The 24,942-nt window shown below is 53.8% G+C and overlaps 1 protein-coding gene across 1 annotated transcript; it reads left to right on the top strand.

The window, feature by feature from the left end:
* Nucleotides 1-763: 763 nt before the first annotated feature.
* PARVG (parvin gamma) lies at nt 764-24,728 on the top strand. The gene is made up of 13 exons (XM_066253063.1): nt 764-1,082; nt 2,809-2,897; nt 5,486-5,550; nt 6,949-7,051; nt 7,864-8,004; nt 9,001-9,116; nt 10,210-10,265; nt 12,371-12,393; nt 14,723-14,781; nt 14,967-15,035; nt 17,495-17,596; nt 23,479-23,551; nt 24,046-24,728. Exons 2-13 carry the CDS (start codon nt 2,825-2,827, stop codon nt 24,153-24,155), a joined length of 990 nt encoding a protein of 329 aa, XP_066109160.1. The 5' UTR covers nt 764-1,082; nt 2,809-2,824; the 3' UTR covers nt 24,156-24,728.
* Nucleotides 24,729-24,942: the final 214 nt, after the last annotated feature.

Raw genomic sequence — 24,942 nt, 5'->3', positions numbered from 1 at the left:
CTCCTGCCTACACCTGGACTGAGATCCACCCGCAATCCCCATTTAGGGCTGATGCTCGAATCAGCCGAGCTATCCTCAGTGCCCAGGGCAGATGCTTGAACCAATTGAGCCACTGGCTGTGGGAGCCAAAGAGGGAGATAAGGGAGAGGGGGAGGGGAGAAAAGCAGATGGTTGCTTCTCCTTTGTGCCCTGATCAGGGGTCAAACCCGGAATGTCCATACACCAGCCCCACATTCTATCCACTGAGCAACTGGCCAGGGCCCATGTGGCATTTTCAAGGAACAGAAAGTTGGTCAGTGTGACTGGGAGGGCATGAGGGCGGGAGGGGTTAGGAGAGATAGGCAGCAGGTCACATTGGGACTCATGGACTGGGTTGTGCAGACTGGATTTCATTTTTTCTTGTAAGAGCTATTGGGTGCCATTGTTGGGTTGTGAGTGAGCTTGGACGTGAAGCAGGTCCTCTGGTTGCTGTGAAGGACAATTCAGGGCGGGAGTTGGGGTGTGGGAGAAGCTGGCAGCCCAGGGAGGGGGTCCAGCAAGAGGCCCCTGTGTGGTCCAGGCGAGAGGAAGGGGCCCTGGCCGGGTGGGGCATGGGGGCCTCAGGGGAAGCTGACTTCCACCCTGTGGTCTTGGTGGCTGGCTGGTTGGCACTGCCATTTGGAGAGACAAGATTGGGGAAGAGCTGGCCTGTTTTGTGTAGTAAGGGAAGGGAGGGGAGGGGAGGGGAGAAGAGGAGGAGGAAGAAGAAACATAAATTTGAGCTGCCTCAAAGCATCCAGGGGCACAGGAGGAGTGGCGGGTCGTGGGGCTCCAGGGGCAGCGCTTTCCGGTGAATGTGTGGTAGCATCTCTTTCGAAGCCTCAGGCCTGCAGCCCTGCAGGAGGAAGCAGCCCACAGACACACCCAGCAGGCTCTGCATGCCCCGCAGCCTGGCCCGGAGGAAGTGAGCAGCTTGGCCCCTGCCTTCCGGGGCCTTGCAGCCCCCTGCGACCTCGGGAACCCGGGGCCTGCTTCTGTTTGGAACCCAGGGCCACAATTTGAGCTCCGTGACCTTCATTTCCTTGTGTGGAGGAGGCAGCCAGGTGAGTCCTCCTGGCATCTCGCCCTGGGGGAGGCCTTGGCCGCCGGAGCTTTCTCTCTGTCCGCAGTTCTTGGGAGGCCAAGCTCACACAGGGAGGGCTCTGAAGGGCAGTGGAAACTAAGGCCAGAGGGCATGGTCTTAGCTAAGGGAGTCAGGCAAAGTGGCCTCCAGGGGGGCCCCCTCCCCTCCCCATGCCGAGAGACACCACTCCTTCCTGCCTGGCGGCTCAGACTGGCAGGAGGGCACTGCCCTACCTCTGTTTAGGCAGGTGAACAGATAGATCCCCGTTCACCACATCATCTCCCCTGCATCTCACCCAATGCCGAAAGGCCACCCCTGTCCTCAGAGGGAGAAACCGAGGCCTGGAACAGAGAAGGGACTGCCCAGGTTGCTAATGGCTCAAGGCAGCTCCAGCTCTGCTCAGCTACCTTTGATCAGCATGCAATCCAGCCCCTCCTTGTAAAGAAGCTTCAGGACTAGAGAGGGGAGAGGGTTTGTCTGAAGTCACACATCCAGAAGGAGGCAGAGCCAGCCTGGAACGAGGTTTCATGACCCCCAGGCTGGGCTCTTTACTCTTCTCTGGCCACAGCCTTCAAACCGAGTCCTGGTGTCCAAGAAGAGGCTTGGGGAATCGGGACGGGGCTGGCCCAGTGGCTGTGTCCTCTTCCTTCCCCCCTTCAGGACAGGATGGTCCTCCAGTGTCTCTGGCTGCCTGCCTGTGTAATGGGGTGCCTCCCGCCCTGGGGAGGCCTCTGTCTCAGAACAGCTTTGGGCCCTATTGGGGTGGGGGAGGGGCAGGAGCTGACCACCAGCTTATGTTGCCTGACACCTAGGCCCCAGATGTCTGTTAGGGTTGGAAGGGCTGGGGAGGACCAGGGGCTGGAGAGAGAACAGCAAAGGGCATGGCTGCTAGCCGAGCAGGAGAGGAAGTCAGGCAGGGGAACAGGAAGGGGGCCTGGCTGGTTCTGAATCCACAGCCCCGGCTGCGGTGAGCTGGCATCCCCCATTGTGAGGCTGTGCACATCTGTGGATGCTGGCACTTTCTGCACTGGCATGAGTGTGAGACCCCCAAACCACCCCAAGAAAGAGCCCCACTGCAGAGACCTTTGATCAGAATTGGGGACCAGTCAGGTCCAGGCCACCCCCTGAGAGCTGGGCCAGCACGGGGCGGTGGGGGGACCCAATCCAGGGGTTGGTGGCACACCAGCTTTGGTCCTCTCACTCAGGGGTTGGGGGAGCTACTCTGTGTCCAGCTGTCTGGGACCCAGAGGGGACAAACTGGGGCCCTGCCCCACCCGCAGGAGTTCAGGTCTATAGATAACATCCATCCATCTGTCTGTCCACCCCAACCAGCCACCACACAGGCCCCCATCGGATTTCCCCCTTGAGCTCAGGGTTTCCTGGGTTGGACATGCTCTGAGGAGTTGACACTTCCCCTTTGTCCTGACTGTGGGGTGCAGTGGAGGGTGAGGGTATAGGGGATGGGCTTCCCATGCTGCAGGAGGGTGGTGGGCTGGCGGCTCTGCACCGGCTGAGGACGCCCCATTCCTCGCCCAGCCTGTGCTCCTCCACGCAGGGTCCTGGGAGCGCCGACTGCAAGCACGGTAATTTGGTCACTCAGAAGAGCCAGCTCCCACCCTGTCCCCGTGCCTCCTGGTCTACAAGTGACACAGAGTGAGTGTGGGGCTACGCGAACTGTGACACCCTCTGTCCCCTGCATCCCCCAGGGCTGGCAAGGGAGAAATGGAGCCAGAGTCCCTCTATCTTCTGCTGCAGCTCCCGAAGGAGGCGGACCTGCCCGTGGAACTCCCACAAGGTGCCTTGGGGAGCAGGGCTGGTGTCTGGGCGGGGCGGAGGGGGAGAGCCTGCGTCACCAGCACCAAATAGTCCCTGCCAGAATGTGCACTCTTTCCAAGCTGTCAGCTGAACACCCGTTCTGTTCAGCCCCTGCCTCCGCCTTCTGTTTTATACTTGACACCCTCTCCCCGCTTCTGGACCCTTCTGCAGTTATCCCTATGGCCCTCATAACCATCCTTCTCCAGGTTAATGCCAACATTGAGGAGGATGCTGGCTGCCTTGTGTGCCTACTATGTGCTGTGCTAAGCACTTCTTGTATGCGGCATCTCATTCATTGCTCTGAGGGGAGGTGCTATTACTTCCTTTGTATAAACGGGGAATCTGAGGTCCAGAGAGTCACCTCACAGAGCAATGGGTGACTCTGTGGTTGAACCGGGAATCTGAGCCCAGGGATAGTGGCTCCAGGGTTCAGGCTGCATGTCCCCCCCACCATACGGTACAAGTGGATCCTGCACAGGTCTGAGGTCTGGTGGGGTGGGAGCTGCTGACCTGCTCCCTTCATGCTGTGGGTCTCTCTTTTTTTTTTTTTTGTATTTTTTGTATTTTTCTGAAGCTGGAAATGGGGAGAGACAGTCAGACAGACTCCCGCATGCACCCGACCGGGATCCACCCGGCACGCCCACCAGGGGGCGATGCTCTGCCCACCAGGGGGCGATGCTCTGCCCCTCCGGGGCGTCGCTCTGTTGCGACCAGAGCCACTCTAGCGCCTGGGGCAGAGGCCAAGGAGCCATCCCCAGTGCCCAGGCCATCTTTGCTCCAATGGAGCCTCGCTGCGGGAGGGGAAGAGAGAGACAGAGAGGAAGGAGAGGGGGAGGGGTGGAGAAGCAGATGGGCGCTTCTCCTGTGTGCCCTGGACGGGAATAGAACCCAGGACTTCTGCACGCCAGGCCGACGCTCTACCACTGAGCCAACTGGCCAGGGCCCTGTGGGTCTCTTTAAAAGGGGGGCGGGATAGAATAGGGGCAGCTCAGTGAGTGTGGGTCCTGATCAGCAAGTCTCTGTTTTCGGAGCATGGGGAGTTTGTGGCCACTGCCCCTGAAGTCTCTCTCCTAGGAGGTGGTTTGAAAGGATAATGTTGGCAGGTGCCCAAAGCAGTCTCACCCTCTAATGAGAAACAAACCTAGAAGCTGCCTCAAAGTCTCCCCTCAGCAAGGGTGTTAGGCGAGCTCATTGGAATGTACATAACCTTAGAACATAGATATAATGACAGAGAAAACGTGAGAAATACTTTAAGGGAAAGAGCAGAACACAACTTTATCCAGATCCTGCAAATACAGCCTTTTAAAATAGGTGTGTGGACTGAGAGCCCCTGCAGCAGGGAGCGCGACACCGGGCACCGGCCGGTTGTGGTCCAGTGTTGCCAGGCTGACCTCCTGATTGTCTGGGGTTCCCCGTCTATAACTGGTTTAAGAGTGGGAAGCACCCTGAAAAGAACTGCTGCTAGGGTTTAGGGCTTAGTTGTTAGAACAAATATTTGTTTTTGTTTTACAGGTGATTTAGAGAGTGTCAAAGGAGAGCAGGAATGTAGGATGATTGAGGGACAAGGGGCGGGGGTTGCATCACCACCATCCCCTTCGTCCGCTTTCTCACTGGCCCACCCACCCCCAAGTGTTTGCCGAGAGCCTGGTGCCCGGCATCATCGACATCCCCCTTCTTATCAGAAGACATAGGCTGGGGGTACTCAAAGGTTTTCAGAACATCTGGGAAAAGTCTCAGGCTGGGTCATTTGAAGATAAAAGCCGTAAATTTGGTTAACGTGGGCAAGGCAATCTGCATGTGGTGACTCAGTGTTCCCCATGTCCATTGGGACTAGAAGGTCTCTGGTCCTTGTCAGCCCTGACAGTGTGTGAGTCTAGAACGTGGGGAAGCAGCTGGCCAGGGCCCTGGGTCTGAGAGTGAGCCAGGGTGGCCCCCTTGTCCTGCCCGTGCCAGGGAGCCAGCCAGGCGTGGGGGAAGCCCAGCTCGGCCCCCTGGAGCTCATCTGAGCTGTTGCTTCTTCTTATGTAAGTGGTAGAGTCTCCGGATGAAACAGGGATGTGAATGTGAATTTCAGATAGAAAAAAAGTCGTTTTTAAGTATGTTCCTCAAGTATAAATATTGCAGTGTCTGAAAATGAGCTGGTGTTCATGTGGGGAATTTTGGGGAAGGGCATTTAGGTTACGGAAGAAAGAGCCTGGGGTAAAGGAGGGCCGGGGTTGGGGGAGGGCCTGGTGGGTTCGAGAACCCATGGATGTTTGGTGCCCAGGGAATGTGTGTACCTATGCGTGTCTCTATGTGTGTGTCTGTGTCTGTGTTTATGTGTGCATATGTGTGCAAGTGTGTGTCAGTGTGTATCTGTGTGTGTGGGTATCTGTACATCTCTGTGTGGGGTGTGAGTGACTGTGTGTGGTACATTTGTGTTCATATGTGTGCATGTGTATGTGTGACGCAGCAGCACCAAATTCCCCCTGTGATCAAGATGACAGCTGTACGGGTGACCTTCAGGGACAGAGCTGCCAGGACCCTGCTGGGTCCCCAGACATGTGTCAAGCTCACCTCTGTTTCCAGGAGAAAAGAAAATATACCTGCTTCCCACTTCTCGGAAGGATCCCAGATTTGAAGAATTGCAGAAGGTAAGGCAGCCTCTCCCATCCTGATTTCTCTGGAGGAGCCAGCTTTCTATTTTCTTGAGGGTGGGGACGGCAGGCCGCCCTGCCCTCGCTGACCTCAGGCTTGCAGGTGGCAACCCCGCAGGTCCCACAGACACCTGTTGAATGGCTGCATGTAGGAGCATTTATTGGGCACTGACTGAATATCTTTACATACATGACCCCAGCAAGCCTCACAGGATTGCGAGCGATATGTTGTCACCTGCATTCCAGGAGGGGATGCAATGCTCAGAGAGGTGACCTGATATGTGGGGGGCACACAGCTGGCCAACTACAGAACTGGGATTTGACCCAGGCCCCAAAGCTGGTGTTCCTTTACTCACTCAGCTGCCCGTGGCCATGGACAGCTGGAGAAGTAGGCAGGAATGGGTGTGTCACTCAGTTCACAGTTTTTCCTGGGCTACAGGATCAGCTGGACACAGGCTCAGGGACTCCCTCTTCCTCTAGTCTCACACATGGCCTTTGTATTGCCTCCTCTAGGAAGGCTTCCTGACCTGTACCACTGTCCACTGCCGTGGGACTTGTGGCCCATTTTCCATCTCTTCTTCCCTCCATCCACCTGTCCCCACTGTTGGGCACTGGGAGGCAGAGTAGACCCAGCATGATCCCTTCTGGAAAACCTGGCAGGGTGCTGACATAACATCTTAGTTTGGCTTCTTCCAAAAGCTGATCCTGAGATAAGGATGTGGGTGTGAGCAGTTGGCCTGGGAAGTAACCATCACAAGAAACAAGGAAGGGAAGTGGGGAGATAAGGCAGGGAGAAAGGGAGCCTCCCCAGGCTGAGTGCAGGAGCAGGTGACAGCTGTGGGAGCCCAGGTCTGCAGGGCACCTGCAGACGCCATGTGGACAGCACCTCGGAGAGTTCCTACCTAGAGCGGAGGAGCTGGGTGTTCATACGCCAAGTTCTGGTTAACGGAGGCTGCTCCCTTAAACAGATGAGGCGTTACTTCTCTGCGGCTTCTGGCCCCTGAAGCTCAGGTGATGGTGGTGGGGGCGGGGGTCTGGCCTCAGGCAGAGCTGCAGAGGGGAGTAGCCAGTGCACAGCACGAAGGTAAAGTGTGCCCTGGGATGGGACACCAACAGTCTCCATATTACTAACACCACACACAGGACAAACAACAGCCTCCCAGTGCCCAGGTCTGTGGCGGAGAGAAGCAGAGGGTCTTCTCTAGGGAGCCTAGAGCAGACCCCTAAGTCAGCTTGAGGAATCTGGGAGGGCTTTCTAGAGGAGGTGACATTTGACCTGGCCTTGAAGGCTGAGTAGGAGTTGGCAGGTGGAAGGAGAGCATTCCAGAATGAGGGCAGCACTGAGCCAGGTAAGGGGCCTGTTGAGAAGTGGCCCCTGACTCTGGACGCCCGCAGGTGCTGATGGAGTGGATCAATGCTAAGCTCCAACTCGAGCACATTGTGGTTCGAAGCCTGGAGGAGGACATGTTCGATGGGCTCATACTGCACCACCTTTTCCGTAAGTGGCTACCCCCCAGCCTGCCCCCTACAGGTGGGCTCCTCACCCTCACCCAACTTCATCCCCCCACTCCCGGGCTGAACTCTGGAGCTGCAGTTGTTGCTTTTTCTCTGCTACACCTTGGACTCTCCCACCTCCACACTGCCTCTCAAGCACTTGTGGACTGCTGGCTGTCTGTAGGCTGCGGGGGATAACAAGGCAGCCCATGTCCCCAGCCAGGCGGCCCTCAGCTGCCGGAGGGAAAACAGGCTGTTGAGATGACCCAACTGCTAGAGGTTGCTGCTCCTGGCCAGGTGCTTCTTTGTTCGCTCAGCACCATTTACAAAGGGCTCCAGAACAATCCCACCAGCCTTGGCTAAGGCTTCCTGAACACTAACCATGGAGCAGGTGTGGTTAATCCCCAGAACAGCTCCATTGCTGTCACTATCCTCATTTCACAGTTGAGCAAACTGAAGCTCTGAGAGGCTTAGTAACTTGTTCAAGGTCTCACAGTGAAAAGGACAAGGGAGTCGCTTTAACCACTGGCCACACTGCCCTGCAAAAAGGAAGTGCACAGACCTGGGGGTGGGGCACAAGGGTGGTCAAGGTGAGGGAGCAAGGCTTGCTCAGGTCCAACAGCTGGCACGCCCCATGTGTGGAGGCCTTGGTACCCTTATACCTGAATGCTGGCCAGGCTCAGCCTCCTGGAGGCAGCACACTGCTTGTGGGTCCCCCTGCTGGGGCCCAAACAGTTCACCTTCCGCTATTCCCTTCGCCTCCCCTTCCTCCCACCCACCCCTCCCCTCCCCTTTCTGGCTCTTCCTCTAACTCAGAGAAGCTGGCGGGGATCAAGCTGGAAGTGGAGGAGATTGCCTTGACCACTGTGAGCCAGAGGCGCAAGCTCAAGGCGGTCCTGGAGGCTGCCAACCACAGCCTGCAGGTGGAGGAGCAGTCCGTCAAGTGGAGTGTGGACAGTACGTGGGCCCAGCTGGGCTGGAGGCCAGGGCGGGGTGGGAGCCTGGGTCCTTTTGCAGGGGGACGGCTTCTCTTTTACCCACCAGGCACAGCTCAGTCACCTCCAGTGTGGGCACAACCTGGGGGCTTAGAAGGAGACAGAAGCCTCAGGCAGGTGCAATGTGGGCACAAAGTCAGGCTCTTGACTGAGGAGCAAATAGCCCCAGGCACGTCCATTCCCTGAGGGTGTCACTACAGGGACAGGAAGCATAAGGATGATAAATGCAGTCTTGTCCATGGGGCAGCCACTGTTGACTGAGCTCCAAGTACCATGAAACGCCCACCTACCTTGTCAGAGGGGCACTCACAGGCCCTTTTCATGAATTTATTTCAATTATATTTGAACTGCCTGTGTGTAAGAAATGAGGGTGTGCAAAGCACCCAGGCTTCCCATACCATTAATAGTTTGCTATGAGTTTCCTGCCATTCCAATCTCTACATTCTCCCGGCTTTCCAGAAGAGAAAATTGAGGCTGAAAGGAGATAAGTAGCTTCCCCAAGGCTGGGTGGCAATGATGTGACAATTTTCAGACCCACTTTATGTTGGCCCCACACACAACCTTCACCACTTTGTTTCAAGTCTCAGGTTCAGTAACTGGTGTTTATGATGTTGACCCTGAATGAGGTCACATTAAGCTTAAATCTAACAGTGTGTCCAACCAGTGACCTACTGTAGGACAGAACAAGTGTTTGTTTTTAGTTGTAAACAGTGTTTCTGAGAACATGTCCATGGCTAACACCCGGCCACACAGAGGGCTGTATTGCCCAGGGGGTGCCTGAGGCCAAGGGTGACTATTTTGAGGTCTGAATGCAGATCTCTAGGCCTCCGCTTTCCAGAAGGCGGGGCACTAACCTCTGTGGTCCACAGAGGGGCGTTGTGACGATAAAGAGACCTCTATGAGGTCTCAGGTACTGGAGGCCTTTCAACTCCGACCTCATGTCCCTTTCCCCTCCTAGCCATCTTCAAAAAGGACCTGCTGGCCACCTTGCATCTCCTCGTGGCCCTGGCCAAGCGCTTCCAGCCCGACCTGTCCCTCCCAACCAACGTCCAGGTGGAGGTGATCAGCATGGAGGTGAGGGCTGGATGTGGGGGTTTCTCACACAGCGTGAGCTCCTTGGGTCCACATCACGGGGTGGGGGCTGAGCCGAGTGTGCTCCGGCTCAGCCCCCACCGTGAGAAAGGTGAAGTCCCACCAGGACAGCAGTGGGTGCTGGGCGGAGCTGGGTGTGGGGGGTGCCGAGGTTCTGGGGGAGCTGGCAGGGACCCTGCAAGGCCATGAAGAGGTTCATGGGCTGACCAGTCCCACTGACCTTGGCAGACGCACCCGCCTGGGGGAGTTATGAAAGTCCTGGCTGATGGGTGCCCGTTACATGGGCCATTAGTGGCCACTATTTGTTGCCTTTCAGGAGCTTTCGCACCAGTCACAGCCACTGTCCTCGGTGAGGTTTCTCATTCACTAGTTGATGGCTATGGCAATGGTTCCAGGTTCTCTCCACCCCAGGGGCGCTCTGTCTAGTATGTGCATGGTTTGTGCTGTGGTTACTGGCTGAGGAGCCCATGGCTTCTCTCTTAGACTCACAGAGGGGGCCCTGCCTGCTTCCCGTTACACTGCCCCAGCTTCTGGGTACCCAGTGAACAGCGAGGCATCCCATCCTGGGGCTTATCTTTGACTTGAGTCAACAGAGTAAGCCACATCCAGCCTAACTCAGGTGAATTATTCTTACTTTCCTCAAAACAATTAATTAAAATTACTCACTGAGCAGTTTGATGGCTTTGTTTATACTTCTTATGTAAAACAGAGGGGACTCCATTCTGTCTCTCATTCACTTACTCATCTAGCCATCCATTCATTCATCCATCCATCCATCCATCCATTCGTTTATCCATCCATCCACTCATCATTCATTACTCAGATCAACACATGTTTATTGGCCACTGTGAACCAGACACTGGGGAGACCTGTGGAACATGGCAGACTTGATTCTAGTCCTCATGGGGCTCAAGGCTCTTAGGAAGAAGGACAATTAGCTGACCCATAGTGATGAGGAGAAAAGAGACAGTAAACCGGGTCACTCAGGGCTGCTCTGGCCACGACAGAGTAAGCAGGAGGCACGAGTCTCCACACTTTCTGGGATTACTCAATTCCTTCCCCTTTTCTGTCTAAGAGCACCAAGAGTGGCCTCAAGTCGGAGAAGTCCGTGGAACAGCTCACCGAATGCAGGTGAGGGAAGGGGCTGGGCTGGGCTGTGTGGAAATTGGTGGCAGGCTGGGGGGCTGGTGGCAGGCCTGTCTGACCTGTTTGGAGGGGCCCGCAGGCTCTGCCTGTCCTCTCAGCCTGTGGGGCCCCCCGGTCCTTCCCTCTTGCTGGCCCTCAGGCATGCCCTCTCCTCCAGCTCATTTTACCCTCACTGCCACCCAACAGAACAGGGGTCAGAAGGAGCCCTGGCTCTCAGTCATGAGGTCACACCACAGCCACCGGGGGTCAGGAGGATCTGGTGCCATGCTGTTGCCTAAAGCCTGGTGCCTGAGCCCCATGGGGAGGCCTCACCTCGTCCAGGGCAGGAAGGCACCGCAGCTGCGTGTAACCCTGATGAGTGGGCGGCACAGTCCCATGGCTTCTTGGTGCTGGGTGGCAAGGGCACCAAACGCTCACTCATACTGCCAACACTTACTGAGCGCCTACTGTATGCAGTGCCAGGAGCTCTGTCCTTGAGTGTCCAGGTCGGCCAGCTGTTGGCCTTTCTTTTGTCAGTCTGCCCTCCCAGAGGTCAAGGCCTACCAGCCAGTTCTGGTCGGGTCTTTCTGGGTTGGTCTGAGAAGGGGCTGCTTACAGGGAGGTTGTAGATCCTCTTCCCTGTTAGTGTTTGCTGAAGGCCTACTGTGTGCAGGGCATATGGCTGAATGTTCTAGCTTTGTTGGCCCATTTAACCCTCACAAGGACCAGGTGGGAGAGTTCAGTTCTGTTTGGCTCACAGGCTTTGCAGTCAGCTCTGTTTGAGCTTAAATCCTGGGTGTCTGCTGTGTGTGTGGGCTGTGTGACCTTGGGCAAGCCACCTCCCCTCTCTGAGCCTCTTGCTTCTCTGAAAAATTGGGACCCATTCCTACCTGTTGTAGCTGTTTTGAGGGTTACAGATGATGTTTGTGAGGTGACCTTCCCTCACCCTCACACTCCCCCAATCCTAATTCTTTCCAGTCTATGGCTTCTGGATTTCTAGGGGAGAGTGGGGGGTAGGGCTCAAACCACTGCGAGGGAAGGAATGGCAGTGCCCCAAGCACATGAGCCGAGCATGGCACTGGGACAGAGGAGGCAGACTTTTGCTGGCCCCTCATGCCAGTGGGTTCTGTGCACAGGTTGGCTCATTTAGCCTTCCCAAGGACACCGCTGGAGGAAGCCTTGTTCCCCTCTGAGTCAGGAAGGCCGAATGACCGCCCAGTGCGCTGCTTTGACCTGGCTCTAGCGAGGCTAGAGAACAAATTTGGGAAGCTTGAGTGGGAAGGTGCGGTGGGAGTCCATAAGACCACATTTCTTCACCTTCCATGATCCTAAAATCACCCTTCTCTGCTGCTTTGAGCTCAGAAACCAGGGTGAGGGCTCACCTCTGGCTCTCAGCTTGTGTCCTAGACCCCAGGGGGTGTCTGTCCCTCTTGGCATTCTGCTTTTATGCTGAGCGCTGGGTCTCTGTTCTGAGCTGCCCTCTCCCCGCTATGGCCAGCTCCCTGAAGAGGGGCCGCCAGCTTCTGAGAGAACTTTGCTTCTAGGGCCAGGGGTGGGGTGGAAAATTTAACAGGAAAGTCAAAGAAAAACCATTCAAAAGCAATAAAATGGAGTGATAAAAGCCAGACACACAAAAGTCCATACTGTGTGATTTCATCTAGAACAGGCAGAGAAATCTGAGCAGTGGTCATGTTTGTGTGTGTGTGTGTGTGGGGGTATCTGCGGGGGATGGGAGGGCACAGTGGGGTGCCACGAAGTGGGGTGCCTATTGAGGGTGGGGAATCACACAGGTATGTGAAAACAAAGAAGCTATAAACGTAGGAGTTGTGCACTGGATGTATGATACACCCCCTGCCCTTAAACTAAAACAACCACCCCCGAAACATCAAAATCTAGACCCCATGTAGGTGTAGAAGCCACAGGGGAAGGGTGTGAGCCTCTTTTGCTGTTTGTGTCCACGGGCCCTGCCTCCTTACAAAGCCGCCAGGAATAAGAGACGCCAGGTTACTTGTCAACCTTGCCAGAGCCCAGTCTTGTCCTGTGGAAAGACTATTAAGTCCCAAGTTTTCTTAACCATTTCTTTTTTTCCTCCCCTACAATTTTCCTCTTAGCACAGACCAGGACCAAGTTCCACGTGAGTACTTTTTATGTTTATTTAATTTATTTTTAATTAAAAAAAATTTTTTTTCTCCCGCATGAGTACTTTTAGAACTGACGGGAATCTGTTTCTATTGGATATGTGTTAAACAGACGTGTGACCACAAAGGGTTAATGTCTGAGTGTCCTCTCCCAGTTCCTCTGTGGTCTGTATCTTCAGCTTTCTTCTTGTCCATTTGTACCTCTTTCTGTCTGTCCTTGCATGGACATGGCTATTCCTTCTCATGATTCTGCTCAGATGGGTAGAAAGGTTTATAATTCTCACTGGTGATGATGATGGATTTGTTTGATGTGTGGGCACTGAAAACAGATGGCCTGGGTTCAAACACTACTTCTCCCATTTGTTAGCCACGTGAGATTGGGAAAATCTCTTAATCTGCCTGTGCCTCAGTTTCCTTATCTGTAAAATGGGATTAATAATGGCACCCACTCTTGGGCTGGTGACAAGGGTTAAAAGATAATTCAATGAATGAATGTGTTTAGCACATAGAGAATACTTAGTAGTGATTTTCAATATTGTGGCTGCTGCATTTGTGACAGAGTTCTTCACCAATCAATTGACTGATCCAGCCCTTCCTTCCTTCCTTTCTTCCTTCATTCATTCCTCAATCAGCTTGCCTGGCCAGCAGTCCACTTATTTATCCATCTACCTATCCATCCATATGTCCACAGTCTAACCATTCATGCACCAATCTACCCACCTGTCTATCCACCTGTCCATCCATCCATCCATCCATCCACCATCCATCCATCCATCCATCCATCCATCCACCACCCATTCACCCATCCATCCATCCATCCATCCATCCACCACCCATCCATCCATCCATCCATCCATCCATCCATCCATCCATCCACCACCCATCCATCCATCCATCCATCCACCACCCATCCACCCATCCATCCATCCATCCATCCATCCATCCATCCACCACCCATCCACGATCCATTCTAACATTATTTTTCCTCCCTGAATCCTCCCACTTAGGACACAGAACTATATGGGCAGCGGGTTCTACAAGGACCACCTCACCCGCAGAGATGCAAATTATGACCTGCAAGGGGCTTCTAAGAACAGGGGGAGAGGGAGGCTGAATGGAGGAAAAAGGAGAGGGGAGGTGCAAGGCCAGATGTGTGAGTGTGTGTGTGTCTTTGTATAGGGGCAGCATGGGGACATGTGGGGTTGCCCAGGGAGCAGTGTTTGTTAGGGGGACAGCATGAAGATGGGTCACACAGTAAGGGGCAGGGACACAGAGCAGGACCTCCTCAAAACCATTTCTAGCATATTCCTCCTGTTTCAGCCTGTGTCATCTGACATATTTGCCTTTATTCCTGGCTCCTTCAGTGACAGTTTTCCTGACCGCAGACCGAAAGGTCTGGAGAGGACACTGGTGTTCGCACTGTGACTGTTGGGCTATTTGACGTGCACAGTGCTATCCGCTGCCAGTCTCCCCCCTTCACTAATGAAGGAGCAAACAGGCACAGAGAGGTGAAGTGACTTGCTTGAGGTCACCTAGCTGCTAGTGTCAGCATCCAAAGGTCAGTCCTTCTGCCCAGCTTGTCTGTGCAGTGCTGAGGAGCAGTGTCCCCCAGGGGAGTTAGTTGTGTTAGCTGCAGATAGTAAGAATGCAGGCAGCAGATGAGGGTGTTGGTCTGAGGACTGGGTGTCTGGGGCTGGACTGGAGCCTGAGCTGCCAGGACGCTCGTTCTATTCCCAGACCCTGTGGGTGTGACTCAGCTGCTGAGGGAGCTGGCCGTTTGCACACAGCAGGTTCAGACACTCTGGGAGAGCTCGGTGCCCTCATTCTGCCAACCTACGAACGCCCACGAAGGGACCCATGGGCTGAGTGTTGGTCCGGGGCTGGCCCCTGCTCAGCTGCCTGGACCTGTGAGTGGGGCAGGAAATTGGGAGGAGGCAGGGCCGGTTCCCAGAGGAGGGGGTGGCCTCTGAGCAGACATACAGCAAGGTGTCCACTGCAGACAGGATGACTGTTTATTGAAGTTCTGCTGTGCGCCCAGCCTCCATGCCAAGTTTGATCTTTGCAACAACCCCGCCTGGTAGATATTACCAGCCATACTTTACATGTGAGGAGATCAAGGCACAGAGAGGGGAGGTGATTCCCCCTGAGCCACACAGCCAGGGAAGCAGTGATTTGGACCCAGGTCTATTTTTAAATTCAAGAATCTTAGATAAAACTACAGCTCCCTCTGGACTGGTTATGCTGAGAAACTTTTATGGAAAAAAGTCCCTGTTTGGTTCAGAGATAATAACATTGTAATGAGGTGTTTATTGGGTCTGTCTGCAGAGGACATCTTTGATGAATTATTTAAGCTGGCTCCAGAGAAAGTGAGCGCGGTGAAGGAGGTAAGAGAGATCAAAGCTCTGAGTGGCACCTGGCCACCCGCCCACTGCCCACCTGCGCCGTGTCCCAGGGGAACCAAGGGGAAGACACAGGGCCCTCAGGGTGCTATGGGGTGCTTTCTGCCTCCTAAGCAGGAAGGTTACAAACCTGAGCCCTGCGTCTGGGGTCCCTGTTCTTTCCTGGGTAGGCTATCGTGACCTTCGTCAACCAGAAGATGGAACACCTGGGCCTGTCCGTGCAGAACCTGGAAACCCAGGTAGGGACTCAGCTGTGGGGTCCCCAGGCTGTGGGGACAGCTATCTGGGAAGAGGGCCCACAGGACACTGGGAGCCGGGCCCACCCTGTGTGGCCTGGAAGGGGTGTTACCTCTCAGAGCGCTGGGGTCCTCCCCTCCAATGGCGGAGAGTGTTGATAGCAGACAGCGTCGCCCACCAGGGAACCCATGAAGTAGGGACCATGGGAGCTGTACAGATAGGTTCATCTATGCAGCTATTACTTTTCATTGTAAAATAACCTCTTTTCATCTTTTTTCAAAATTAATCTTAGACTCCCAGATACCAGACTCAAAGCCCATAAGTGTTTCCTGAGTAACTGTGTTCGCCCACAGCCTTGTGCCCGGTGTCATGGGTGCCGACACAGTTCCATGGCTCTGGGCTCCCCGTGGCTGACTTACACTGAATCGTCCAGGGGCAGGAAGAGAACCATACACAGTCAGAATGTCACAGTGGGTTATGGCCTTCCAAGAGGACACTGTTTTTCCCATGCATTCTCTCAATGCATGGGCATCAGGGAAGCCGAGAGGCCAGTTGCCAGCCAGGGGCTGGACGTACTAGTGTAGGTGTCGGGCTGCCTGGGTGATGCTCACGCAGCATGGCGGGGTGTGATGGGTGGTGAAGAGGTCAAGTCTGGCCCCAGGTGGACCAAATGGCTCATGGTGAACTTTACTGGAGCTGCTTACTTCTACGACACACTCTGACCTCAGCTAGTGAGGAATGGGGTTGATATACTCCTATGCCTGGCAGCTAAAACCAATAAAGCCCTCACTATGTGCAAGACTCAGAGAAAAGTGTGTTACATACATTGTCTCATTTGAAGCCTCTCAACAATCCCCTGAGTTGGAAACTGATACTCTCCCATTTTATAAATGGTCACATTAAGGCACAGAGAGGTTGGTTAACTCATCCAGGGTCATACAGGGATTTCTGGACCTGGGATTTGAACCTAGCCTGCAGAGGCCAGAGTGTGTGCTCACTACTACTTCACACAGTGGCCACATGAGAAGTCTGTGTGTGATATGGTGTGGCTACATGGTTGGGTGGAGACACCAGACTTCGAAGCCAGATGGACATGTGTTGGTCCTGGGCTCTGAGGACACCTCCACATTGGCTACGTGGCCTTGGGCCTGGACTTCTCTGAACCTCAGGCTCTTCTTCTTTTAAAATGGGTGCAAGGTGCCTGACCAGTTGTGGGACAGTGGATAGAGCATCAGCCTGGATACTGATGTCCCAGGTTCGAAACCTCAAGGTCACCAGCTCAAGCGTGGGCTCATCCAGCTTGAGCACGGGGTTGCGAGCTTGAGCACAGGATCATCAATATGACCCCATGGTCACTGGCTTGAGCCCAAAGGTTGCTGGCTTGAGCAAGGGGTCATTGGACTGGCTGGAGCCCCCCCCTCTGGTCAAAGCACATATGAGAAAGCAATCAATGAACAACTAAAGTGCCACAACTATGAGTTAATGCTTCTCATCTCTCTCCCTTCCTGTCTCTCACTCTTGCTCACTAAAATAAATAAATTAATTAAATAAAATGGGTGCAGGGAGACCAACCTCATAGAATTACAAGTAACAAGTGAGATAATTACTATTCAGTGTGAAGTATATTACCTGGCGCACTGTGGATATGCAATAAACAACAAATTTATGTTTAATTATATTTTAAGTGAATATAAACAGGATGATTTCTTGGGTTTCCATTCTGACTGGCTTATATTTCTCTCTCCCTTGTTAAAACAAGAATGGTGTTTGGAGAATAACAGCACGGATGAGGATGGTGTTTAGAGACGGTTGGATAAAGGAGGGTTTTGAGGTTCCTGGTTATCGTGGTGGTATTACCAGGACGTATCAGCCAGAAAAGATTTCAGGCCAAACAGATAACATCAGAGAGGACCTAATACGAGGGATTTCCACGAAGGTCTTCGAGTGGTGGTTTCCCTCCAATATCCAACCTTGTGTTTTGTATCTTAGAAAAGATTGAGTTGAATTATATTAGCATATGATATGCTGGTGCCAGGACGACGGCGTTATCTCTGAACTCACAGAACAGACAGAAATATTCATGCGGAAGCTGGCAAAGCGAGTCGTGTGCTGCTCTCTGATTTTTCCTGATGGAATAACTTTACACCTGACTCTATTTTCTCCTGTGCTTCTGTAGTTCGTGGGCCAGTATGTGGTTTAAGAAAGGACATGAGGCTATTTCACAGGAAATGTAAAATAGTCCTTTTACTGAGCATGCGCTAGGTGCCGGGCAGCCAATAGCTGCTTTGCACCTGCTGCAGCCCATGTTTACAACAACGCTTCAATGTCAGGGATGCTGTCCCCATTTCTCAAAGAGGAAGCTGAGGCTCAGAGAGGTTGTGGGACCCCCGTGGGGCCACGCGGCCCATGGAGGTGGAGTGGGATCCTCCAGGATGTGCGCCTCCAGTGCCCTCCTTTGCAGTTTGCAGATGGCGTCATCTTACTCCTGCTGATTGGACAGCTGGGAGGCTTCTTCCTGCACCTGAAGGAATTTTACCTCACTCCCAGCTCTCCTGCGGAAATGGTAAGTTTCCAAAGAAACTCCTTGATGGTCTGGCCATGAGTGGACAGATCTTTGGAATTGGTACGACCAGTCTTTTTTTATACATTTCCAGGTTAAGTGAAGTTTGTTCACCCGATGTCTGTTAATCCATCCACCCATCCACCAACTACTCATCCACCATCCACCCACCCACCCATCTGCCCATCAACCCATCCATCCATCGTCCCATCCACCCTCACACCTATCCATTCACACATCTACCCAGTTCATTTACACCTTTACCTGCCACTTATCCATTCATTTATTCACTCATTTGCCCATCCATCCATCCATCCATCCATCCATCCATCCATCCATCTGTTTATCCATCTGTCCATCCATCTATCCTTCTGTCTGTCCATCAGGACAGGAGGCAAACTCTTTATCTCCCTGCAGCAATGGCTTTTTCTGGAGAGGAGGAACACCTGGTGGGGTTGGGTACTCATTCCCAGGGTCAGCCTTGGGGTCATTTCTGCGAGGAGGAGAGGTTTCTGTCCATTCGATGTCCCCACGTATGTCCCTGGGGAGGGTGAGAACCCTCTGCTGTCGGTCTGGATCAGATGTTACGGCCTGCCTGGGGGTCGTGAGGTTCCATACCTTTGACCCTGGCTCAGTTCCAGGTCAAGGCTTCCCACTTGGGCTCTTCATCCAGGCCTCCTCCTCAGCCCCTCCCCCTCATATCTCAGGGCCTGCCATTCAGCCCTTTGCGCCGTGGACACCATCTTTAGTGGGCATGGCCTCCACCATCCCAGGAGCAGAGATGATGCTCTTCACTTAGAGGTGGGAGCAGTGCAGTGCCTGTGGTTCTGGGGTAGTGTGGGGACAGGGGGCCTCACTTACAGGTTCTTACCACTCACCAGGCAGCTATTGCAACAGAAATGCTGTATCACAAACTACCTGAACCCCCAAGGGCTTAAAACCACTCATTCTCCTGGGTCTGCCGCGGGGTTGGGTTTGATCGGGCTCAGCTGGCCTCCATCACTCCTCTGGGGATTGGCTGGGATCACGCCCTCTTGGCTGGGTCAGTACAGCTCTGTGCCCAGTGCCTCGCGCCCTCCTCCTGAGACCGGCAGCGAGCCCGGTATGCTTTTCTCATGGCAATGAGAGACACAGGGGACCACGCGGCAGATGAGGCCTGGGCTCAGAGCTGGCATGCATCATTCCACCTCCTTCTGTTGGCCAGAGCAGGACCTGCAGCCTTAGGGGGGATACGGGAGAGCCCTGCAGAAGGTGTGCGTGCAGAGAGGGGTGTGGGACCAGTGTGGTGATCTTCCACAGGCTTTATGTATGAACTTGCTCATTCCATCCCCATTTTCACAGGCAGAAACTGAGTTCAGAGAGGTATGGTGATTTGGTCAAGAGCACACAGTCAGGGTAGAGGCAGAGGTGATTAAGGCCAATTGAGGCCCTGGGCGCAGAAGAAAATATTGGGCCCCTTAAAAAAAGAGAGAGAGACAGGAAAAATAAAAATGCATGTTAACCATATTTTTAAACAAATAAAAAAATTATGTACTATTAATGTTAAAACTGCACACGTGAAAGCAAACTTGGTGTCTGTAAAGCCAGTAGCCATGGCCACCATCACAGCCGCCTGGCCTGTGCAGGTTCCCATTAGATTCAGATAGACGGTAATGAAACAATGGAGCCAAGAACTGGTGGGCCATTAGCTTTAATCCTAGCTTGCACCCAGCGGGCAAGAAATACACACAGTGAGAAAACACTTCTCTTTCCATTCAGGGCTCCTAAAGCCACTGACTTATCTGAGTTTTCCTAGGATCAAAGGTTTCTACCTCACCAGCCTTATTCACTTCTGTTCCCCATCTCCTTCTCTCTGCACAAACTCTGCACTAACTGGATTCTCCTTCAGCACTCCGCCATCTTGGCTGCCTCTCCTCTCCAACACGTGGCCTTTCTCTGCTCTCCTAGAGCATGGGCTCCTCCTAGAACGTAATCACTCTTTTGCAGGAACAGCGTGATCTCTCTTCCTTTTAAAACCTTTTGGCGCAAAAGCCCTCCCCCAACACATATTAACATAATCACGCCCATCCCAAGCAAGAAGGGCAACTATTGATAATATTATCACCTGGGCGACAGGTTTTCATGTGGGCAGTGCCATCTTTAACAAAGTGAGCATAATATATTTTATCTGCCCTACAGTGTTGTTAGAAAAAAGCGTTTTGCAAGGCCCTTCAGAAGTTGGGGTCCAGGGTGCATGCCTGGTGCACCCATCATTAAATCCACCTCTGGGTAGAGGTCAGAGTGGCATCCTGGCTTGTCTGTCTCCAAAGACAGAGCTGCCTCCCCATTCTACTTCGTGAGGAGTTGGTGTGAGTCCTGAAGAAGAAGGAAGGGTGTGAGCCACTCTGTGGCCAAGGAGGAGGCTTACTCCACACTGCTGGGACAGTGCAGGGGCTCAGGAGGGTTGGAGCTGAGGCGGGAGACCAGACACTGACCTGTGAGCAATGGGAGAAGTGGGGGCAGGGGGAGGAGCAGGGCAGGATGCATGCAGGCTGGGACCCAGGACAGCACAGGGTCCCCCCTTGGCAACTCGGGTGTTGATGGGACATCAAGGCTCATGCTCAGTATTTGGCATGCTTCCATACCCCAGTGACAAGCTAGGGACAAAGGTGACTGTGCAGCCTGCTTGCCAGACCCACTGATTTTAGAATCAACTTGCAAATATGAGCCATGGTAAATGTTGGGGGGAAAGAGGCAGTTCTCTTTTAGCTCTGACCCCAAGAATGAATTTTTATGGTGTATTACTGGAAACCTCGGCTGCAGGAATGTATGATAAAGATGCTGAGGAAGTCATTAGTGGAAGAAGGTGGGAACAACAGCCCTTTCTGAAGGTGAGACACCTGGAGAATTGTTATCTTGGCAGAGCGGCTTCTCGAAATTGGGTTTGTCATTGTCAGCTCTTCCTTGCCAGTGGTGTTTGCCTGAGATTGCTGTGCATTTTGAGAAGAGGCGTTAGGGATAGAGGAGGAGAGAAGATCATCTCTCCTGCAAAAATCAAAACACTGGAGCCGGGAGCCTTTCCCTTCCTCCCACATTCAATTAATTCTCCCTGGAAGGTCAGAACACATCCTCTGGGGTCATACCCTCCCCTCGGACCCAGGGAACACCACATCTCTACCTTCATCATCTCAAACCGTGCATGCAAGAACAATGACCCTTGGGCAGAGCATGCTGAGACAGTCCTGGAGCCTGGGCCAGCCCCTCCTGGTTCAGACTGAGCATTCGTGGAGAGAATGTGACAAAGAGCAGTGAGTGTGACCATTTCTATAGCTTCTGTAGCAGTGATTCTCCATGCACAGGCTCCGTGCAGAAGTGGGTCTGCTCTGCCTGCCACGTGGCCAATGCATGGTTGAGCCCTATCCATATGCTGGTCTCTGTGACAAATGGAAACTCCAGTCAAATAACTTGGGAAAACATGCATCGTCTCGAAGGTTCATGATACGCCATGACCTATTCAAGGCTCTGAGAAGTCCTGCAGCCAAGGACTTCCATATGACTGAATGATTCGGTCATAGACACTCCTTTTTGTCCCTTGCCATGGATCACGCCATCATGAGGAGGGCATGGTGACTCCTCACTCTGACAGACTTTCTGAGCTTCCTGTGAATAGTGGCCATGAGAAGATAGATGAGAGCAGCACCTGCAGCCCTCATTCTACGGAATATTCCAGTCTGGGGAGCAGACTTGGGAATGCAGTTGCAGGACAAGTGGCGGAGCTCTACTCTGCCCTTCCATCCCGGAAGTGTGCCCCCCACCCCCGCTTGGGACCTTGTGGCAGCTTTTGTTTCTTCTTCTTGACTGACTGGAGAGGCGATGGCCCTGCTGGGTTGGTGACCCTGAAGCTTCCACTGTCTCTCCTGCATCCTGGACCTTCCCTGGATCAGCTGCTCTGTCCATCTGATGCTCCAATGTCACTTGTCCCCAGTGGAGAAGGACCTTACTCACTCTGTCTTCCAGATCCCAAGGGAGGGCTGCCTTGTGGCCCCTTACAGCCCCGCAGTGAGCCAGCTGCCAGGGAGGATGCCAGCCCCTTGCCCCACGATGCAGAGGAGTCCTTGGGGCTGGGCAGAAGGCACTCCCTGACTCTGACCTGTGCCCTTGGACCGGGACTATGACCCATCCCCTTACCTCCTTCGGGGAGGGTTACCTCTTAGGGGGCTGTGAGCCCTTTTACACATCCCACCTCCTAGCCTTTGCAGGAGCCTAGACATCATCCCACCTTCAGATCTCCTGCTATGCCTTCAATTCCTGTCTATTGCATCACCTCTGACCCACATGGCAGCCTTGGAGGGAGGGTGGGCTATTTCCATGGTACAGATGAGGAACCAGGCCAGGATGTGTGACTTGTCTGACCTGTGACTTTCAACCTGGGTTGGGGGTTTGGTGCACAGTCAGCCAGCCCAGATCTCAAGACTCCCCCTGCCCAGACCCTCCAGATGACCAGAGGCAGCCTGGGCAGGGCTGGACTCTCTTCACAGGCCTTGCAAATCCACTGTACTGCCCACCGGGCCTCCAGGCTCCTGGCTGGGTTGCTATGGGAACTGCCCAGCATGTTTGAAGCTGGCTCTGGGGCTGAGATGGCTTGCCACCAGTATGGTATGTCCAGCCCTGACAGTGGACCTTTGAGTGGCTGAAACCATTAAAAGAAGGACCAGTTTGAGCTCCCAGGGGACCAGGGGCCAGGCTGTGTTAGCCCTCGCTTTTCCCACTGCACCCACGCCCTCTCTTTCCTGTTGCACCGGCTGTTGCCCTGTACAGAAGGGTGGGTGCTGCTTGGTTGTAACTGGGGCCCAAGGGAGACACTTGGGGTGGAAAGGGAGGTGACCCTCCCCTAACAGAGAGTCTGCTCTGGGCCCAGAGTTGGCAGGGCTCCTCACCCAGTGTCCAGTATCAAGGCATTGGGGAGGTGGTTGTCACTCCACTCTGCAGGTAAGCAAGGGGAGACCAGGAGCCAAGTGACTTGCTCGATTGAGTTCACCCCGTGACCAAGCTGGATTTAGGGCCTCCGTTGGCCTGGGAGGGGGCAGCTCTTCCAGCCTCCAGCCTGCTTTGCACAGGCATCAGAGTAAGACAGACCTGGTTCTAGCACCTTCTGTCTTGTGAGTTCAGATAAGCCCCAGGGCCACTAGGAGCCTCTGTTTTTTGTTTTGTTTTGTTTTTTAATTAGGATATTTATTTATTTATTTATTTATTTATTTCAGGGACAGAGAGAGTGTCAGAGAGTGGGATAGCTAGGGACAGACAGAAATGGAGAGAGATGAGAAGCATCCATCATCAGTTTTTCGTTGCGACACCTTAGGTGTTCATTGATTGCCTTCTCATATGTGCCTTGACTGCGGGCCTTCAGCAGACCAAGTAACCCCTTGCTTGAGCCAGTGACCTTGGGTCCAAGCTGGTGAGCTTTGCTCAAACCAGATGAGCCCACGCTCAAGCTGGCGACCTCGGGGTCTTGAACCTGGGTCCTCTGCATCCCAGTCCGACGCTCTATCCACTGCGCCACCACCTGGTCAAACACCTCTGTTTCTTCCTTTATGCTTTGCCAATGAAACTCAGCTGGTTCTGAGGAGATCTGTCACCCACAGGGTCAGGGGCAGGATGAACCCAGGCTCTTAACCCTGGGTAAGGCCCCTTCCTTGGCAGACTTACCTCCAAGTGTCACCTCCACCAGAAAGCCTTCCCTGACTCCTAGGCTGGGTGTCCTCATCAGTGACTGCATTCCCACTAGAGGTGGCCTCTTTGATGTGTGATGGACATTAGGGATGAGAGGTGGGCCTGCCACTGGAGGCCTGGGGCCTGGATTGGGGCTGCCTCACTTTGTCAACATATGATGGGTCTTGTCATTGTAGCTACACAATGTCACCCTGGCCCTTGAGCTGCTAAAGGATGAAGGCCTGCTCAATTACCCCATCAGCCCTGAGGGTGAGTGCGCGGGACATGGGGAGCTGTGGCCACATTCCTTGGGCAGCCAGCTTTGGGAAGGATGTGCAGAGTGGGGTGGGGGGTCAGTTGGCATGCTCCTCTTGCTTAGCATGTGGATAATGAGCATTTATCCAGGCTTCCTTTGGGGGGGGGGTCACTGTGGCTTCTACCCACTCCATGGTGGAGAAGTCCCAGGGAGAGGAGATGTGGGGTCCAGGTCCCTGGGGATGGGCTGTCCAAAGAGGTGAGACTTTGAAGCATTTCTGCTTTATAAGAGGGGTGCTGGGGAGAACTGGGCAAGAGGAGGGAAGCAGGGCCATGGGCTGTGTCCTTGGATGTAGGCCCACCACCTGCCTGGTTGGCCAGGGGTTTATGGAGTTAGCGCTGAAGCCCTGTGTCCCAGGAAACCCCTTGGTCCCAGGCAATCTGGGATGGTTGGTCTTCCCCGCCCCCTGACCAGCCTGACTGGCTACCCTGCTCTCCTCTGGCCACAGACATCGTGAACAAGGACACCAAGAGCACGCTGCGGGTCCTCTACAGCCTGTTTTGCAAGCACAAGCTGAAAGCAAGCACAAACAAAATGCCCCATGGGTCCCCAAATTAACCATCACTGCCCCAAAGCTGCTTCTCTGGGCCCAGTTGGAGAGCTCCCCCACCCTGCCAAACTGTCTCCTGTTTCCATGTGTCTGAATATCTGAACCCAGTAAGTGTGGATCCATTTTGAGCCAACCTCTGGCCTCACTTGGTTTATTTTAACAAATGTATTTCTGGGAGGGATCTTGTGAGCCTGCCAGGGTCCTAGGAAGGGCTATTAAGTGTGCATAAATATAAGCTGACCCCACATGCAGCCTCCGCCCCCCTGGGGCCGGACGTGGAAGGTGCTGGCCTCTCATCTCCGAGGCACTCCTGGGGCAGACAGAGCGCAGTGACATGACCTTTACTCGGGTTTGAGGGTCTGGCTTTCAGGACAGAAGGGGCTCTCAGGTGTCAGGGCTGATGGCCAGACTCCTGGCCTGTCCACACTTAGCTGCTGCCCATGTGTCCCCAAACCCACGCTCCTGAGCCACTCAGGGAAGTTAACTTAGTTACTCTCCGCGGGAACTGTGTCCCAGGCCCACCCCAGAGGCTAAAACCATGAGCTTTGCCCAAGTCATAAAGAAGAAATCTTTGTGGTTGATTAGTGGCTCTGATTGTCTCCCAGTGTGTCCCCAGAAAGGTGTCTGATGCTCTGGGCCCTCCTGGCATCGCTGGTTTTGTGACCTTGGTGATGATGTTCTATGCCGTACCCCACCCCAACCTCTCCAAGCTGAAAGCCCTGTGCTCTTCCCAGGACTTTCTGATACCTTCATCTCACCCACCCAGGAGCTTATCACTCACAAGAGGAGGGGGGC

Source organism: Saccopteryx bilineata, chromosome 1, assembly GCF_036850765.1.
Source record: "Saccopteryx bilineata isolate mSacBil1 chromosome 1, mSacBil1_pri_phased_curated, whole genome shotgun sequence".
NCBI lineage: Eukaryota > Metazoa > Chordata > Mammalia > Chiroptera > Emballonuridae > Saccopteryx > Saccopteryx bilineata.
Note: the sequence above shows the minus strand (reverse complement) of the source record. Positions and strands in the feature narration are given on the sequence as shown.